A 20,125-nucleotide genomic window follows, 5' to 3' on the forward strand; every position below is an offset into this window, starting at 1 on the left:
CCTTTCGAGCTGCTATCATAAGCTGGGGTTCATTTAACAAAATAATAAAACACAATCCCCATATCCATCCTAGAGGATGGTACTTTCTTATTTACCTGCTGACAGATTAAAACAGCACTGTGGCAGATGGACATTTTAATCTACTAATTACGGTGACTGATGGGATGGGATCTCTGCTGAAGTGCACAAACTAATAAGATTTCCCACACTACTCTCTTACTAATGAGAGATAATGAAGGCTTTACTAACAAACAGATCTTACATTATCTTCTCCTCTTGGATAACACACACAGACTCTTCAGGCATTCAGCCAGGTAGAAATGAAAGTGTGGAGGGCGAAGCTGAACTATGTTCCTTGGCTCCGCCTCTAAACTCCATTTGTTCTTCTAAAACCCCCAAACAGAGCCTATGCAGGATGAGGATGAGTCAGACTGGAGCCCAACCTGGTCCCATCTGACTGTGTTGGATTTCTACTCCCATGCTGACTGGAAATGATGGAAATTGCAGTCTAACACATCTGAAGGCCACCAGGTTGGGGACGTGTGTGAGTGTGAGTGATCAGGGAGACAAGCCCTATGGAGTATATTTTAGAGGACCACAGTGGGCTGTAGAGAGATTGTGAAAATAGTCTTCCTCTTTTCCACTCATGGAAGCTTCCACTGGACCCAAGACCCTTCCAGGAATGGAACGATGTGCCATCTTTGACATACCCCAGTATGCTCTTCCCTTTCCTTCCTATTGAGTTTTTATCAAGATAATCATGCCTCACTGGATCTCTCTTCTTGGCCATGTTTCTCTTGTGTCCACTATATTCATGTTGCAGATGTTTATTAATTTGCATTTAATACAAATTGTTACAAAATTACTTTGAAAACCTTGATTTGTTTTGTTTTATATGCAGAGGTGCTGGACTGAAACAAACAACAACAATACCCCACTTTTCAGTCCAAAACGTTTCCCAGAACAGCTTGCAAAAGAACTTTACAAAAAGCGATTAACAATAAGAATTAATCAAACAGTACTATGAAGAAACTGAGATAAAACTGAGGTAAAAGTTTAACTGATAAGTTTTGTATCAGTGAATGAAAGACTGAGGAGGTTAATAGTACAAGAGAAAAATGTATGTCTTAATGATAACAGTAATTGCCACTCCACCATCACACCATATGCATCTCTCCTCAGGAACAAGAGTTAAGATTTAAGTAAAGAGTTAAGTAAAATTGAAAACTTGTTCCTGAGGAAAGATGCATTGTAAGTGTGGTGTGATGATGGAATGGCAATTCCTGCTACCATTGAGAGGAGAATATGAGGTCAGGGGCATGTCTAGACGAGAGCTTATCCCGTGGATCACCCCGGGATCGTCCCTGTGTTCCACATGATGCACAGGGGATCCCGGGGGCAGGGAGGGATGATCCCTCCCTTTTCCTGGGATTACCGGGATGGCTTGAATTCTGACTTTTCCTGTGGTCTCGGGATCGTCTCGAGACCATGGGAAGTGTGGGTGGCCATCCTGGTTTTGTCCCAGCTTCTCGCGAGTAAACGTGAGGAGCCAGGAACTAGGCATGAAGCATGGAGCTCTTCAAGAGCTCTGTGCCCATTGGGGGTGGGTGGATGGGAGCAGGATCTTTTCTTTTTTTAAAAAAAAACCCCAACCTTTTTGATGGAGTGATTGTGTGCTCATCTTCAATTAAAAAACAAACAAACCAAAATGGCGGGCGCAACATCCTCCTTCCTCCCGGGACATTGCACATTGTGTGTGGACTGAGGGGGAGGATCTCACGATCACCATAATGCAAGTTCCTCCCCCTCCCCTCCCTAGGTATAGACAAGCCCCAGGTTTCTTTCTTATATATGGGAAGGTAGGATCAAAGTTTATACCATCTGATTGGAGAATAACTGAACATTCTAAAGATGCCCATTGGTCCTAAGTTTGAACAGAGGTGGTATGATGGGATGTTGGGCTGCAGGGTGCTGACTGGAGCAAATACAATGAGTTGTTGAGTGGCATCTAGGGGAGACTTTGCCTGGAGAGAGTCTGTAAGGAAGTGACAAGAACAATAATAATAAAGAAATAAAAAGTAGAGTAGCCAGAAAATCTCAGCATTAAAAACTAAAGATGTAAAAGATCACAAAAGTCTGGGCAAATTAAAAGCTCTCCACTTGGTGCTGAAAAAAAAGGGGGTGTCTTTGGAAATTATCTTGTTATTTGGATGGATTAATATTGAAATAGGTGGTCCTTAAGTTCCCTTAGCCCCTTTTAAAGCTGTTTAGGGTTTTGATCATTAAATTAAAATATAAATAAACCTTGAAAACTCTTTTTCTGAAAGTTTATGCAGTTTGAGAACAAATAAGTACTGGAAAATCAGCTTCTAGGTGCTTCTTGTTCATGCCTTTCCCCACCCCTTTCCATTGGCTTTGCTGCAATGGAATAAATATTAACCATCTGAAAAACAGGGGGACGTGGGGGTGGGGGAGAGAAATCATGGAGCAATTTGCATGGTAATTTTCACAGGAAGTTAGGAACCAGTAGAGCTTGCATTCATGACCTCCCTCATTTTGACATGCAAGTGTCATTTTCTCTCCTGGGTTTTGGAGTTCTTTTGGAGTAGATTGTCCTTTAATAATGGCGTGTGCACTGTAGCTTTAAATTGCCTCTTATGCAGAATCCCAGGAATGAAAATAAAGAACCAAAGTAGAGAGGGGGGGAGTGCTTTTCACTAGGTGCTTGCAAACTATATGTCTCCCTGCAGGGTACACATAAAAGGCATCTTATTAAATCACATCATAAATGACCCGTGTAGTGTCGTTTATTTTACAACAGCGTCAGACCAAATAAATCAAAGAGAAACAAGGCAATAATTGTTCCTCCGTTCACATTATCAAAAATATGGACGTAATGAAGGAACCGCATGATTATAAAGAACATTTCTCCATTAGTAGAGGAGTGTGTGTGTGTTCTTTTGGTAAATAAGTTTGCTGTGCTTACAGAAAAGTTTGTCCCTGCATTTTTGAGGTGGCATTTCATGTGTCTGAAAAGATAAATGTTGAACATGTAAAATGATGCAGTCTGTCTATAGTAATCCCCAGACATGATGGCCCTCTGGGGTAACTAGAAATTTAATTCTGAAGTACCAGGGAAAGGCTCCAGTATATTCTGTCACCAGAGTAAAATAAAAATTAAGTGCTGTCAGTGACAAAGAATTTCTCAAAACAAGGCCAAGTGCCAGCTTCTGCTGGAAAGGGATGCAGCATCAGTATCCTGGGTTGGAGAAGAAGGGTGCTAAACCCACACAGCTCAGCCATCACTCTTTCTATGTAAATCCCCTTGCCAGATAGTGGGTACAAAAGGGACTTACTATGCCTGTGTAGAGTAAGATGTGAGATGGCAGAAGCTCACTTACTAAAAACAATGGCTGGTTACTTTAAGCCAGTTTTGTGGATATGTGTATGTGCGGAGCAGGTCTGCTCTGCTCCTAAATTCGGATCTGAGCTCCGATAATTGTGCTCTACACTCTGATTTTGGGGGCAGCTCCCTTGCTCCACCCCGTCAGATTGTCTGTCGAAGAACCACTCCGTTTTTGGATAACCACCCTATTATAGTCAATGGAAATTAACCAAAATGATTCCAGCTCCCTCATTTTAAAAGATAAAGAGGTGAAACTTGGCACCCTTATGTAGGGATATAGGCCATAGTTAGACCAGGCCTATATCCCGGAATCCTCCTGGGATCATCCCTGTTCATCCAAATGACACACAGGGGATCCCAGGAGCAGGCAGGAACGACCCCTCCATTTGCCTGGGATAATTCTTAGGTCTAACTAAGGCCTTAGCCATGCCAAGTTGGAAGCTAATCCCTTCATCACTTGATTTTTAGGAATTTTAAAGAATCCCCCTCCAACCATCCCCCCATACATACATACACACACACACACACACACACACACACACACACACACACACACATCCAAAACTATGTAAGATCTTTTATCCTTTACTTTGCTGATGTACACTTGTGCATCTTCAGTTTATAAAAATAGAGATCTGTTGCATTCCCTGTTTGCTCTACTGGGGTGAAATGTGTGTGTGTGTGGGGGGGGTACTCTTCCTATGAGAGGTCAGACAAGAGCAAACATAAACACACACACACACACACACACACATATATATATATATATTCGAAGCATATAAACTTGACTCTTGTCTTCAAAACAGGAGGTACTAGTACTAGCAATAGCAAACTTTCCCCTCGCTGCCTCTTCTTCTCTTGACTTTACACCCGGCCGAGTTGCTCCATACTTGTATTACACATGCATCCTAATATTGGATGTATGAAGGACCAAAAGGAGGGGGGATACCAATTCCATTAGGGCAAATTTGAAGGATTGGATTTAAAAAAACAACCACCACTCCCATTTGTGCAAATTTAAAGGACTGGGGGAGGGGGAGAAGAGTTTCCACCAATTTAAAAAGGGATAGCAATTGGAGGGGGGATTTCTGTCTGTAGGTAATAGTGCCAATAGAGGTTTTCTTCCTTACTTCAGCCTCTGCCTGGGAGTTGGGTGGGGGATTTAGTGTCTTCATGGGAAGGTTTAACCCCTCCCCCCATGAGTGGTGATCCTGATTCTGTTTGGTCCCTGTAAACTTTTACTGAATCTAAAAAACCTGTTACGATTGGTTTTTAAATGTTCAATATTTTAAATCTTTGTAAACTGCCCAGAGCTTCGGCTATGAGGCGGTATGTAAATATAATAATAATACACACTCCACATTTAATGTATGTAGTTTAATCCTCATGTGGAAAAATGAGTGTTGACTCTATGGCCAGAAGGATTGGGAAATGGCAACAAGCCAAGAAAAACAGAGAGTTGGGAGCGAAAGTCGAGGAAGAGCAGATTACAGTGAGAGAATGCAATATGGGGAGAGTAAAGAGGCAGAGACCCAGAGAAGACAGAGATTCTGTCCAAATTCACTGAATCTGAGATAAGGAGAGGGTTATGTGTGCTCAAATTTATGAACCAGTGTTGGCTGCAGGCAAGGCTCTATTAAAACTTTATGTTGCTGCCGCCACCTGTTTCGGCAATTGCATTTCCAGCGGCATTGCAAAAATACTGTGAGGATGTAGTGGAGGTTATTTCTTCCTTTTAAGAACTGGCATGTGCACCGCTGCTGCATGAGGGCAATCCATTTCATTCCAGCATTTCATTATGCGATATCACGACGAGACACTTCCAGCTCCGTGTTGCCACTGCCAGCTGCTGCCATCTCAGTCTGTTTTGTCCTTTTATTCCTTAGATCATTTGATCTCCTTGGGAGCATTGCAGAGAAGTTTGTACTAAGTCAATTAACTCCCCCACTGCGAGGAAAACCGAATGGGGAAGAGAAGAAAAGCAAAACAAAAACAACAACAGGCAGTTATCACCAGGTCTTCTTAAACAAGGAGAGACGAACAGAAAAGCTGTATGTTAGGCCGGCACAACTTGTGACTTGCGAAGCTGAACACGTCCCATCCCCTGTAGATGGCAGCCAACCAGGAGCTCAATAAACCTCCTCTTTTTGGTGCCTGCCTGAAACAGCAAGATAGGGCAGCTACAGACATATCGCTACGAAGGAGGACACAGATTTGCATAAAAGCTGCATGTGCTGATTTATATGTATAGTTGCACGTTCAGAAGTAATTACTAATATTTAAACCAGCAGCAAGGGAAACCTCTTTCAGCCCGAGGACCAAATTCAATTTGGGAGATGCTCCGTCAGGGCCTGCATTCCAACGGCAAAAGGTTTGAGGCCAAACTGCCAGTATATTTTAGTTCTTACTGATAATTACTAGGCCTTAGGAGAGCCATTTCAACCTTTCAGAATGGGGAAAAAATGAGCAAAACCAGGAAAACCACCAAATAATCAGCAGCCAGAGAAAAGGGGTGAAGGAAGGAAAGGGGATGTGGACTGGATTGGGACCATGGACCTGAGATTGCCCACTCTTGATTTAAATAGAAATACAATACATTTTGCCTTAGTGGGGTAGACTGTGACCTAGGGGGTGTCTCGATGACAAACCCTGTGGCATCGCAACTGTGGGAGGAGCAAATCTCAAAGGCAGGAGGGAGCGCAGGCTTCCAGGCCCAAAAAGCCGCAGCGCCAGTGGCCATTCAGCTCATCAAGCCCACCCCTTGCTCTCTGCTCAGCCTTCCTGCACTTCCAGTGACCAACCTAGAGCCCTGATCCACTCCCGGAAGACCCCCAGCCTCAATCCGAAGTGAGGTCACCACCGGCAGATGAAGCAAAGAAGGTGGTGACCTCAGAGCAAAGGAAAAAGCTGCAGTAACTCAGCAACTTTTGAAACGCACAGTTTCGGGGTGAACGCCTATGGTGGCTGCAAGTTGGCAGCTGCATCATATAAACAACACAGTGCCAATTCGCAGCCACCATGGGCTAAGCCAGGCATATAGACAAGCCCCAGGTGACCACAACTGTTGTCCAGGTGCTAACTCTTGTTGGGCAACTTCAAGGCCTGTGATCTACTGTCTTCATGTAAAATTCTTTATCTTTAAACTGGTCTTGGACTGGTGGACAGCCCTTAAAATAGAGGACTGTCCCATGACAGCCCTTCAAGTTGAGGACTGTCCTCTGTAGAGTAGGGTATGTGGCTACCCTAAGAACATTAGGGCTATCAAAGCCTGGTTAGGCTACAGTACATGGCTGGTGGGTTACGTTTGGACTGTTGGGTCACAGGTCATGCAGATCTTATCTGTTTCTGCGTGTTTGGTGCCTGCTAACTAACATAGGTTCTTACCTCCTGTCTTGACAGGTCACTTCATTTGGAGACTATTTGCAAGCTGGAAAGTTGGGCACTTGATATATTATATCAAAACTGGAAAGGAAAGGCCTCTGCTGTTACATCAAACTTTTGAATTCAGTTAAAGGGGTAAGTAAAACTCTGAAGGTATGTTATGCCTGGGCCAAAATGGTACCAAAGAGGAGAAAAACGGACAAAAAGTGTGTGCATTGGTGGGGGTGGGGGAGTCAGTAGCTTTTGAATGTCGATAAATCAGTGCCTTATCAAAATACAGAGGAACAAAAGGGAGGAAGAGAGAGAAAAAGGGTGTTGGGTATGTGTGTGTATCTTCAACAAACTGTTCATTTTAAGAAGGGGAAGTTTTGTGTTTCACCCATTTCCTAACAAGCTGTCTGGAATTTGGTCAGCGTATGGTGCTCAACCCCAAGAGTCCTTAGCAAATATCACGGAGCTTGGAGAATTGTCTTAATTTTATTAATTTTTGGAAAGTTCAGGACTTATAATGGTGGAACTCAGAGAGTTCCTGTCTCTGTTTTATACACCCTAATTTCAGCAAGACTATGCACAGTCTTCTGTGTGTATTGCCCTGCAGTTGTTCACATGAATGCAAGCCTCCATCTTCATAGGAGTGCTCACCTGAACCCTACTGAACTGGCAAATGCACTTTTTGATACAAATGGAGGTATGTGCATTCACAGAATTGTGGACATTGTTCCATGTGGCAAGCCGCCCCTGACTGCTTCTGGATTGGGGCTATAGTTGACGACATGTTATTTTAAGCTAATTTTCCTTATCCCAAGCCGCATGCCTTACTATTAGAGCTCTGTAGAACTTAGTGGATGAACGTTCAGTTAAGTTACAAACATTCCAAAATGCCCCCAGAAAGGTTCAAATTACACTTTCTGGGTTTAGCAGCTAATGAATCAAATTCATAACATGTAAAGTGTTTTGGAAACCACCAAGGATGACAAGAACTCTGTACAATCAGGTATAATTATTATTCTCATATGTGACGGTGAAGCAGCTTGGTGTGCATACCAGAAAAATCTCAAAAGGTTTTGTAAAAACAGTTCAGGAACACTGCGTTAAGCTAAACTGACATCTAAATTGAAAAAAATGCCCTAGTATTATGTTCATGTCCCAGGTATGTCCAGAGCTTACAAAAACACTTTTGACTTTCAAGTAACTCCTATGAGCAGGCCAAAGTTTGGAACTGTGCATATGAGATGACAGAAGACAGAAAATGAGGCATCCATCTGCTCAGCTGCCCCAATCTATTTATTTATTTATTTATTTATTTATTACATTTTTATACCGCCCAATAGCCGAAGCTCTCTGGGCGGTTCACAAAAAAATCTAGCTAAAGATGGTGCCATGGTTGCTGGCAGATTGCTGGTTAAGGGACCATCATGGTTGGACTATGTCTCTTTGTGGGGGTTACTCCTGATATCTCAGTCTCCTGATAACTGGCCCCCATCTTGACGGCGGCGGGTCTGCATGTGGAGCCTCGGGCTCCTGAATTGGCGGTCCTTCCCGGCATCTGCATGGGAAGGAGTGCCAACGCGGAGTTGCTGCTGCTGCCGCCGGACTGAGCACTGAGGAGGAACAAGGCAGCTGGGTCTCCTCCCTCTGGCTGCCCTGTTCCTCTCCCTCCTCCCCATTTTTTAAATCTTTCACATCTACGGATTAAAAAAAATGGGGAGGGGGAAAGAAACGGAGCAGTCAGAGCAAAGTAAGAGGGAGGAGAGCCAGCTGGCCCATTCCTCCCCCTCCCTGGTGCTTGGCCTGGAAGCAGCAGCCTCCCACCCCCCATTTTTCTTTGTTGTTGTTGTTTTTATCTGTAGATGCAAAGGTTAGCATCTACACATTAATAAATAAATAAAAAGCGGGGGGGGGGGAGAGGAACGGGGCAGCCAGAGAGAGGAGAGCCAGCTCCTCCCCACTCCCTGGTGCTCGGCCCGGCGGCAGCGGCGGTGACCTCCCAGCTGCCCCGTTGCTCTTCTCCCATCCCACCCGCACTTATTAATTTTATTTATTATTCATTTATCATCTACAGTGCAGCTGGACTTGGAGCTCCCAGTCCGCCCTCTTTCCTGTCAGCCCAGCCGATGGTGACCAATCAGGGGGCGCCATCGACTGTGGCACACCTCTGCTTAAAAAAAGTCAGGGTAAGTGCCTGACTTCTTTTAAGCAGAGTTTCTGGGATTTGCCCCCAGATGGCTTTGCAATGGCGGCTGCATCATGTAGATGACCTGCTGCCACTCCAAATCCACCCTGGGGCAAACCCTTCATCAAGACAAGCCCCTGGTAAATTCTTGAGTGTTTTGAAGGTGATAGCCATCCGGGCTTGGGGACATTTTTCACTGGTAGGCTTCATCATTGACAAGCGTAGCAGAACAGCTTCTCTCTTTTTTCCTGAGGGTTTTCATTTTTGTGTGTGCCAACACTGCAAGCGGCAGCTATGTCGGCAGCCTGGCTCCCATATTGCATCCTTCAAGTGTGAGAGGGGCAGTGTTGTGTTTAGCTCCAGGGAAGAGGTGTAGGTAGTGTTATGGGAAAATCTCTCCTCCAATTCCCTGAGTGTTTTCTTCCCCAATGAAAGAGGTTTCCATTTTTCTGCTTCATTCTCTGGCCATTTTAAATTTTATTTTGAATTTGGAGTTTTTGAGCTTACCTAATCACTATGAGGTGGGCTAAGGGTACTGTGTGTCTCTTACCTTTCTGTTACACATCTCCCCGTTGCTCTGCTGTGTCTCTGGGAGGAATTACCTTATGATTTCTTCCCTTGGGCATTGATGGGCAGGAAGCCATGGACTTTATTGGAGAGATAACTGTACAATGAAAGACAAGACACTGACCCACACTTCCCAGCCATTTCATAAGTAAGGTAAGCACAAGAAATTGGAGGGTGTGGAGGAATATGGGAGAAATTTTCAGCACAACTCTAGATTCCTCACATAATCAAGACTTGTTTGGATCATCTTTATTCCATTAAGTCTTCAAGGGCATTATTTGGAGGATGGGCACACGTGGACACCATATCTCATCTTCCTTCTATTATGGAAGAAAGGTGGTATATAGAGAATTCTCGGCTGGTCTTCTCTCCAGGAACTAATCAGTTCTTGCATGGATTGTGCTTTTTCTGTGTATGCATGGTCCAGGAATGGCATTTGGTTCTCCTGTAGTGCAATATTAGCATGTGACCTCTGTTCCTTTGGAGAAAAGTATCCTGAACATCTGGTTTATTAGGAGCAAGGTCTGTGGGCAGTATCCAATACTATCACTGCACTCCCACTCTTTCTGTTGCACGAACGGGACACACTGCGAGTGCAATAGGAAACTAGCGCTTCCTAAAGCAGCTCTGGAAATGAGCGGAAACTATATTAAGTCCCATTTATTTCAATGGGTCTACTCTAAGCAGGACTAACATTGTCTGTCACAAAAGCTTTGATATATCACTTCAGCTCAGACACCACTCATTCAGACTAAATTGGAAGGCCTGAATTTCTTAGCCTATCACACACTGCTAGGGGTATAAGACCATTGCCACCATTTGCCCATGATCCAGGAGAATCCGGGTGGAAATGTCATAATAGGAATTAAGAGAAGGGGATGGATGATTCAATGATTTAAGTATTGTTCCTGAAGAGAAGTCTTCCCCAACCTATTTCCCTCCAGATATTTTGGACTCCAGCTCCCATCATCCTTGGTAGCATGGTCAGTAGTCAGGAATGCTGTGAGTTGTATTCCAAAACTTCTGGAGGACACCAGGTTGGGAAGGCTGCTGTAGAACATTTATTCATTTAGCAATTGTATCTGGTATCTGATTTTTATTTTTGTAAGAGCGGTATGACATTTTCTGCAACAATGTATATAAGTGAAACATACTCTTTTTGAAGTAGAAATTTATCATAGAGGTGTGTGTGTGAGAGAGAGAGAGAGAGAGAGAGAGAGAGAAAGAGAGAGATTGATTTTGGCAACCAAATAGGACATGAAGTTTTGAGATGCCCCAACAGTGCAGTCTTCTACTCAGAAGTGAGCCCCATTATGTTCAATGGGACTTACTCCCAGATAAGTATGCATAGGATTGCAACCTAAGCAATTTACACTTACTGGACTGCAATCCTGGGCACACTTACCTGGGACTTGCTTCTGAGTAATCATGCATATGCTTATATATTTGAATCTAGCAATCCAAAATGTTTTAAGCATTGTCCTTTTGGAATGTTGGTAGACATTGCCAGACACTCAGGGCTCTTAATTTTGTATTTTTTTAAAAAAAACACACACAAATAAAACATGCCACTTGAAGGCGACCACAAATGTTAATCCCTTGAGAGCAACCAATTCAATCTATATGTCTTGGGAGATACACACTGCCATTTACTAGATGCTGGTTAACCATGTATAGCTTGCTCATGTCCAAGTGACCTTTTCAAGGATGAGCAGAGTGCTAAGTATGGTAAATGAGTTGTGTTCCCTCAGCTGGCATGACAGATGTTTGATTTTCTTGGCATTTGCAGGAATGCACAAACAATTATGACCGATATAGCTTATTCGCCAGGAATAAAGCAGCTACCTTGCAGTGCACATTAACCATCGTTGCAGTATGATGGATCTGGCAGTTCATGTTGTTCTCACATATTTGGGAAGCCATAAGCAGGGAAAATGCTGTTCTGGGAAAAGGTTGTTTCTTCCTGACTTATTATGCTCCTGTTCCATCAGGATGATTTAAGGAGCTTTTCAGAATCAACATTCATTGCAAGTCATAAAAATAATAAATAAGCAGAATTCTAGCCATGTACTGCACAGAAGCTGAACTGATTAGTTTAGCTTTGGGTGCTGGTGCACATCATTAATTGTCCCCAGACCGGCTTCTTGCCACACACCATAGGAGAAATCCATGCCCAGTCCCATACTTGATTCAGTTTTTGTAGTTCTGTATTTTGATACATACGGTGCCCTTCCCAAAAGGCTCATGGTAACTATCATGTACACACAACCCAACAAGACATGTTATTATTACTTCCCCCTACCCCTGATTTTTAAAGACTGAGAGGCAATTGTTCATTCATGGCCATGTAATGCAGCTATGGCAAAGCAAGAATCTGAACCTATGTTCAATACTTATGTTGTGGTAGTGGGATGACTGCCAGTGCCAGGGCAATCTTATACAGAGCATACTCCAAGGTAAGTGGGTATAGGATTGCAGCCAAGTAGAGCAATCCAATGCGGGCTTGGGAAAGAGAAGAACAGCAGATCCATCACTGCATCACAAGTCCTGCCAATGTACACCAGCCAGGGTGGAAAGGGTAGAGGTATTTTTTGCTACACTAGCTCTATGCTGGCCAGAGGGAACCAAGGATCAAGGCCCTCAAGGAATCTGCAGAGCTTTAGTTCCAAAATGTCAGGTGCTCTGTCCATAAACTACCCAATTTCAAGGACTTCCACCAGTAGTATTCTTCCACATGTAGAACTTTCCACAGGTAGAACGGGGTCACTGGAGTAGTGCCCCCCTTCTTGCTACTGGTGGAGGGGCATCGCTCAGAGGTTGGGTGGGGTTCGGCTTACACTCTTTGCTCTCACCTGGCACAGATAATTGCATACTTAGTCTAAGGTTATATGAACATTGTTCCTTGGCAAATCAGCATATTTTACCTGTTTGGTCTGGCTCCCCAGAATATTGTGAACATGCCCACATGCAAAGACAAAATCCTCAGTGCAAAACTGAAGAATTATGTCCATGTTGTATGTGCTATGCATTGACATGCAGTTAAAATGGTGAAAAATGTAAGACTTCCAACTTCGCTCATAGTGAATACACAGATAAATGGTGTAGAGAGGATTACATTAAAAGGGGATAACATTAAAGTAACAATTATGGCACAGAAGTCAAGTACCAAAAGACCAGGAGTGAAGAAGAGACTAGGCCATGCATGAGAAGCAGTAACCTGAAGAATTGGCAGAGGCAGTTGGGAAGAGGAACTGATAGGTATTACTGATGGGTGTAGTCACCACACATACAAATGATGACATACCAGGATGACCACTATACAGAAAACAAGATGGCTGCTTCCATGGGCCCATGAAGGTTGTATCTATTTATCCACTGATAAATACAGTACATTCCCAACAGATCTTAGAATTGTTCTCACGACGTAACTGTGACAGGTGAACAGACATGGAGGGTGTAGGGTCACAGGAGCAAGCTCTATCTCCTGAACTATATGTATTCAAATGAACATGTATTCTCCAAGGAGTATGTGCACTGTTCTGAACTGCAATTTCTTAAGGTTATAGGACCAGAAACACGTCTGCAATTTTAGGATAATCCAGTTAAACTATCACGCCCTCCAATTGCCAATGCAGGTGTTGAGTACTGACACAACTTTATGTGCGGCTGCCCTTGAAGCTGCTCCGGAAGCTGGAGCTAGTGCAGAATGCTGCAGCTCGGCTGTTGTCTGGAACTGCCCCTTTCCAGCATGTAACTCCTCTGCTGAGGGAACTGCACTGGTTGCCTGTTCATTACCAGGCCAGGTTTAAGGTTCTTGTACTTGTATACAAAGCCCTAAACAACTTGGGACCAGGATACCTGAGAGAGAGCGCCTTCTCCCTTACCAACCCGCCCGATCACTGAGGTCATCTGAGGGCCTGCTCCTGGTGGTTCCACCTAGATCCATCCTCCGACTGGAATCCACCAGGGGAAGAGCCTTCAGCATGGTGGCGCCCCTCCTGTGGAATTTCCTGCCTCTGGAGGTCAGGCAGGCTCCAACCTTGTACTCCTTTCGGCGCCTCCTGAAAACATCTTTATTCCAAGAAGCCTTTCCTTAATATGCAGCCTTGAATCTGTGTTTTTGCTTCTTTTAAATTTTGTTTTAACTGTTTTATTCTGTTTTTATTTTCATTTTTTCTTGTACACTGCTCTGAAATTTTTCAATGGGGAGCGGTATATAAATATTCTAAATAAATAAATAAAGCCATCGAGTCCAACCCCATGCTCAATGCTTAAATCTACTTTAAAGCATACCTGACAGGTGGCTGTCCAGCTACACTTTGGATGTATTGCATATTCCTGCATTGAGCAGGGGGTTGGACTTGATGGCCTTGTAGACCCCTTTCAACTCTGCTTTTGATTCTATGAATGCCTCTAGTGTGGGAGACCCCACAACCTCCCTAGGTAATTGGTTCCATTGTCGTACTGCTCTAACCATCAGGAATTCTTTCCTGATGTCCAACCAGAATCTGGCTTCCCGCAGCTTGAGCACATTATTCTGTGTCCTGCATTCTGAGATGATTGAGAAGAGATCCTGGCCCTCCTCTGTGTGACAACCTTTCAAGTACTTGAAGAGTGCTATCATGTCTCCCCTCAATCTTCTCTTCTCCATGCTAAACATGCCCAGTTCTTTCAGTCTCTCCTCATAGGGCTTTGTTTCCAGATCCCCTCATTGCCCTAGCTGCTTCCACTAAACCAGCCTTAAAACTGGGGATAGGCTATTAAACATGGGGTGGCTAACCCAAAAAAGAAAGACCCCCCCATGATGTTTCAAATAATTTTAAAATTTTATTGAACAAAACTCTCAATACAAAGTATTAAAATCTGAATGGATACACCCACCTACACCCCACCACCACATGAGCAATAGGGGAATAAAACAGCCAGGGTTAAACACACCTAACCAGTGTAACTAGACTGTGTTCCTATATTACCCAAGTCCTTTATCTAAGCAGTATCTTACTGCCATTGGTCCAGCTCTCTCAGTTTTCCAGTGCCAGCTTTCTTTTCTTCCTCCTTTTGCTTTTATCCTATGACATTAGTTCTCTCCTGCTCAATTCCAACCAATCAGAAAGGTAGCCTCATATTTGTTTCTCCCCTTTCTTGAGTGTAAACTTTGCTCCCTCTGCCTTTGACCTTTTGAATTTTCTAAGCTTTGGCTGCCTGAGCAGAACTTCCACTTTAAATGTTAACCTCTAATCCTTTTGGCTGAAACTGACTAGCACATCTACAAAAGATTTAAACTCATAATATTCTAAAATCCAACTCAATACAAAAATGGAGGGCAGTTCTGTTCCTCCACACCATGCTTTTCAAAGAAATTTCATAGATTTGCCAGCTCTCATCCAGGGCCATCTTTGCAGCTGGCTGGGGCAATAGGTGAGATAAAGGCCTCGCACACAACCACCTTACCAAACGTTAGGTGATCAGGGCTTGGCAAGTGCCTGAATGGGGACCAGGTGGGAGTCTAAAAACACTCCCCTAAGCTTCTAGAGAAAAGGCAAGATTGCTATCTTAGTGTAAGTGAAGCTTGGAGACAGACAGCAGGAGCCACCTGAAACCCATTTTCCCTGCTGTGCTCCAAACCAGTCTATCCATAAAAGACACACAGAGGTGCTCATGGCAGCTGTGTTTGTACATTTTTGGACTGCCTCATCTTGAGGTTCACAACCTTCATGTGGGATGTGCAAAAAGATGCAGTGCCCTCTTCCAGCACACTCCATTCCACAACTATTTGGGGATTTTCCCTCCCAAGGTTCCCCAAGTTTACTAACCCCCGCTCTGCCTTATCCCCAACGATGTTTTGTCTACAATCCTGTTGTTAGCAATAATTTTGCCTTGAGAATAACTTGGTGGCTGCAAAGAAGAAAACAGATCCTCTTTTCTTATGATGCTTAATATTACAGTCATAGTTCGTGTCAACAAGTGTGGAAAGTCTGTTCAAATAAATGCCTATAACCTATTCAACAAATGTTAAAATCCTCTCCTATTAATGGGATATTACTACTTGTCTCCATTGCAGTGCAGGTTAACTTATCATGTAGGTAACATGCAAGTCCACCATAATCTGCATCTACTACACTAACGATAAGGAGGAGTTATTAGTTAAGAAATTCTAGGTCTCACTGCCTGCATGAAGATTTTGCTTTATGGATTACTACAATTTTAAAACAGCAACCAGAAACAAAGTCCACACTACTGTATTTTCAGGTGTAATTTTTATTTACAAACATCCAGTATAGTTAGTTTTAGTTGCATCTTTTCTTCCACAGAAAAAGTTGTATTATAGGATAATGTCCACCTCCATCTGAAGGGGGAAAAAAGACATTACTTAGGGAAATGAACAGAAAGCCCTTACAAGGGATTCGACTATTGGGCAGTATAGAAATGTTATAAATATGCAACTTTATAGTCTACAATATGACCCATTAAAGTTAGCAACACTATCCCAGAAGCAGTAGCCTTAGAGATTAGGCTCACATATGTTTACACTGAATATTGTGAAAGAAGACATTCAAGTTACACAAAAGAAACTGCTTTATATCTGCTTAGACTATTTGTCCAGTTATCTCTCTTCAACAATTACCTATTAATCTCAGGAAACTTCATCAACATTGTGATTTATGTAAAATGTACTATGTAAAATTCTGGATTATGCTGCTGTGGGCTAAAAGATAGTTCGGTATAGCATTCTTTACATGGCAACAGCTAAAAGACACCCACCCAAGTCTTAAAAAACCCTTGTTCTGGAGGATTTTCAAGTGATGTTGATTTAGTATTGTAGCAGCAACCAAAATAATGTTGTGTTTGAGATGGAACGTCTGACAAGCCATGCCTTAAATCAATCAATCAATCAGATATATCATTGTTATCCAATATTTTCTGGTGAATGATTCAAATATCATTATAGTAAATTTAAATGCTGCAGAAAGAATTACTGCTGATAGTAAGATTGCTGATACTGTGAGACAACACTTTATGCTGAACTTCTTCCTTTCATCTCAGTACCAAAGATCCACACCTGCTAAGTTTGAACCTTAAAACATTTTGCTGGTAAATTTAAATTATACATTCTAGCCTAGCATCAAATATTAATTTGAATCTGGTTTTAAGCCAGCATTTTGTCCAAAGCCAATTTATTCCTCTAAGTTGAACTCAATATGTATTGGGTTGGAGTCAGCCTTAATAATACTTATAGCAGGCCCACTGATTTCAACTGGTCTACTCTTAAGTATGACAAATTCTGGATCCAACCTATAACCTAAACATTCCAGCTACTTACAGGGATGGTGCACACCACTCTCTGAAAAGATACCTTAGTGTTTGTGCTTCCTCATTACCAATTAAACTTGATATTAAAACAGAAGGTAGAAGCAATATTACTGTTATAGTTCCATGACAATTGAAATTATCCTTTGGTACATAATGGCAGTTTGAGGTTTTCTTATAAGGAGGCAAATTTAAGCAAAGAAACAATCCCAAAAAGTAGTTACCTGTTTATAGCATGTTTACTTCTTGAGCAGCTGATGCCTTACTACAATAAAGGGAGTAGCAAACCCAGATCCAAAGAAGACTGCCATCATGGCTAATAATCGCCATTTGTTTTCCACAGAAAAAGGGAGGTTCTGGAGAGACAAGATTATTAAAATTATAGTAGTGGTACCAACTTATTAGACAAGTGTGTTGTGCAAAAGTTAGCTGGCCCAAGTCTTGGAGAACAATCAAACCAGAATGTATAAATGCTCTAGTCCAAGTAGTTATTAAACTGCCCCCAATGTGTATCCACCCATTTAAAAATAGTTCCAGAGTTGGCACACATATATGTTTTTGCCTTGAATACTGAAAGGCTTTAAGTACAGAACCAGACCTCCATTACATTATACATTTGCCTGCCTTTGATAGTACCAAGTGTTTGATCTTTGGGGAGCTTTAAGTATTCATAAAATGGAATAGGTACATCAGAAAGCGTTTACAGTATCATCATTATTCATACTGATATGTTCTCATCATTTGTACCACCAAAAGCTATGAAGCCAAGGAAGGAGAGTCATGTTGCACTGTAAGACAGCAAGAGGACTATGCTAGTATGGCCCCATTCAAACAACAGAGGGCTTTGTGGTTAGCTTAACCATGTATTTCTGTGGTTAGCAATAACCACGTGTGGAATGCTCGCACATGACACCCTTTTGTGGTCCCGTTTTCCTTAACCACAAAACAGTTAGATGAACACCTGACTCCTCTGAATGCTCTGCCCTGTATCCCAGCAGTCTGTGCGCTAAGAGGCCCGCAGTTGCGCTTGCCATTCAATGTAAGTATCTAGTGTAAGCAGCCATTACCTGTATAAACAGACTCATGAAGCTAGCCATTCCTCTGCTCTGTACCTTAAAATCTTATAAACATGCTGTACTAATGATCCCTTGTGCTTTCAGTGGCCAGGACTTATGCCTATTTATTATGTCCCTACTGAAGGCTCAGCAGCGCCATCTGGTTCCCATAGCTATTTTGAGAGGATCGGCTGATGTCTTATGCCATCGGCCATCTTGAGCAGTCCCTGGAGCACTGCACCTCCCATAGCCATTTTGCGAGGATCAGCCACTTCCCTTTAGCCCTGTTGCCAAGTGTTTTGGTGATGTGAGTGCTTCCACTCATACCCCGTGGAAGTGCCCAGAAAGGGGGGGGGGGGAAGAGTAAAAAAAAAAAAGAGAGTAGTTTCTGAACACATCCCTTTAAAGAATATTTACCGCATGAAAAACAGGGCCAATTAAGCAAAATGGCGGCCACAGCAAGCATTTAAGCAGCAGTCTGGAGCAGCGTTTGAACCCACAGGCTAGAGCGGCCGGGGTAATTTTGGCTGCTCTATACTGGAAGCACTATGATTTCAGCCCGTTAACCACCGGTACATGTCAGACAACACCTTAAACCATAGTTAGTGCTGCTAACGATGCTGCATAACATGGGTAGTGAGGCTGACCATAATGTGGCTAGCAGAGGCACCTGGTTAAGAAAAATGCATGTCTGACGACACTGTTAACCCTGCTGCTTAAAAACCTTACCCTGCATGGTTAACTGTGTCATCTGAATAGGGCCTATGAAACAGAGGACCAGACAACCAATTATGAGTTTAAGCCCTAAAGAGGTAAACAAACTCCACTATGGCCTCGTTCAGAAGACACCTTAAACCATGGCTTTAACCATGGTGAACAAGGCTTTTTGCCTTAGTCACCAGTTTAAAGTGTCTTCTCAACATGGCCCAGCTTTCTGGCTTAACCACCATGGTTAAAGCCGTGGTTGAAGGTGTCTTCTGAATGGAGCCAATGAGTGCTGCACACCAGCAGGGCTTCATGTTTCTCAAACTATAGCACCCTCCCCTATGCCACACAGTAATACTAATTGAGGCGGCTTTCAATACCAGTTTGCAGAAGGACACTGGAGTGCTATGATTAGTGCCTACTGGTACTCTTAAAGCAGCTTTATGGATACATGCTTCATTTTGTACTCTGCATTGCTTTTTCTATGAAGGCTGGAGCCTAAACCTGCATGGAGGCACTTCCTCTGTTAACCTTAATCCCAACTGTACAGTGGCTGCCAGTCAGTCCTGAACTAGGAAATTTTTCCATGTAATCCAACAGATCCACTTTACTGCTTTTTCAGGGTTAGGCTCTAGCATTTAGAATTGGGCCAGATCTACACGAGTACTTTTTATCAGCACTGACGTGCACTGCTAACTGCTGGGCGACATTACGTAGCCCATATACCACTTTTCTAGCTTTATTTCCCGCTTTTTAGTCCATAGGATCCAAAGTGCCACAGCAGATGCCGTTGTGTGTCCTACGGGGTATAAACGCACATGATGAGCACGAGAAGTAGATCTGGCCCAAGAGGGAAGCCCTGGGGAGAACGCAATAGGGGGGATCCGACTGCCATGTAGAAAACAAATTAAAAAGTATTCCGAGTGACTCTACGGGAAGGCAGAAAGAAGCAGTCACTCCACCCCCAATCCCTGTTCCCTTAAACCCAGAACTCTAAGCACAAAGATATAGGCAGGAAACCAGAGCTGGGAGGACGCGGGGCTTCTGCCTCCGTCATCCAGGAAACGGCCTCAGGAGAGTCCGCGCTCGGCCAAGGGCGCGTGTGAATGAGGGAGGGAAGGAGGGAGGGAGAGGTAGCCTCGCTCTCCCACTTTCCGTCTCGGCCCTACCTTTCCGGGCCCTTCCTCGTAATGAGAGCGCCGAAGTGCTGAGGTAGCGAACCGGCGGACGCTGACGCCCAACATGGTGCCGAGAGGACAAAGCGCAGCAGGCGAAACCCTCAGGCAGCGTCTCCCGCACGACCTTCACTACAGACTCGAATCGCACGGCATGCTGGGAGAAAAGGACGGCGGCCGAAGGAATGAGAAGCGCTGAGGCATGCTGGGAGTTGTAGTTTCTCCATTACTCGCGGAAGTTTCGGGGCGGGGAGGGGAAGGAACCGTGTTCACAGGCCGAGTAACGTAAGGGGTTCTGGTTTCCGGTTTAGTTGGGGAGTTCCGCTGTTTCGCGTTCTTACGTGTAAGGGCTGAA

The 20,125-nt window shown here is 43.6% G+C and overlaps 1 protein-coding gene and 1 non-coding gene across 2 annotated transcripts; both read right to left on the bottom strand.

Moving 5' to 3' along the window:
* Nucleotides 1-15,769: 15,769 nt before the first annotated feature.
* Nucleotides 15,770-19,914, bottom strand: LOC134400302 (cytochrome c oxidase subunit 7C, mitochondrial). The gene is made up of 3 exons (XM_063128621.1): nucleotides 19,765-19,914; nucleotides 17,060-17,191; nucleotides 15,770-15,873 (listed from the first exon to the last, which is right to left on the bottom strand). Exons 1-2 carry the CDS (start codon nucleotides 19,837-19,839, stop codon nucleotides 17,075-17,077), a joined length of 192 nt encoding a protein of 63 aa, XP_062984691.1. The 5' UTR covers nucleotides 19,840-19,914; the 3' UTR covers nucleotides 15,770-15,873; nucleotides 17,060-17,074.
* LOC134400992 (small nucleolar RNA Z39) lies at nucleotides 17,521-17,582 on the bottom strand. Its single transcript, XR_010025624.1, has one exon. It is a non-coding gene; the product is annotated as a small nucleolar RNA Z39 (small nucleolar RNA).
* Nucleotides 19,915-20,125: the final 211 nt, after the last annotated feature.

Source organism: Elgaria multicarinata, chromosome 6, assembly GCF_023053635.1.
Source record: "Elgaria multicarinata webbii isolate HBS135686 ecotype San Diego chromosome 6, rElgMul1.1.pri, whole genome shotgun sequence".
In the NCBI taxonomy this organism is placed as follows: Eukaryota; Metazoa; Chordata; class Lepidosauria; order Squamata; family Anguidae; genus Elgaria; species Elgaria multicarinata.

Excerpts from the sequence above, each read along its gene's own strand:
- LOC134400302 (XM_063128621.1), bottom strand. The coding sequence starts at position 19,839 with ATGTTGGGCGTCAGCGTCCGCCGGTTCGCTACCTCAGCACTTCGGCGC. Across the intron at positions 17,192-19,764 it reads ACGAGGAAGGGCCCGGAAAG|AACCTCCCTTTTTCTGTGGA; the intron begins GTAGGGCCGAGA and ends TTGTCTCTCCAG.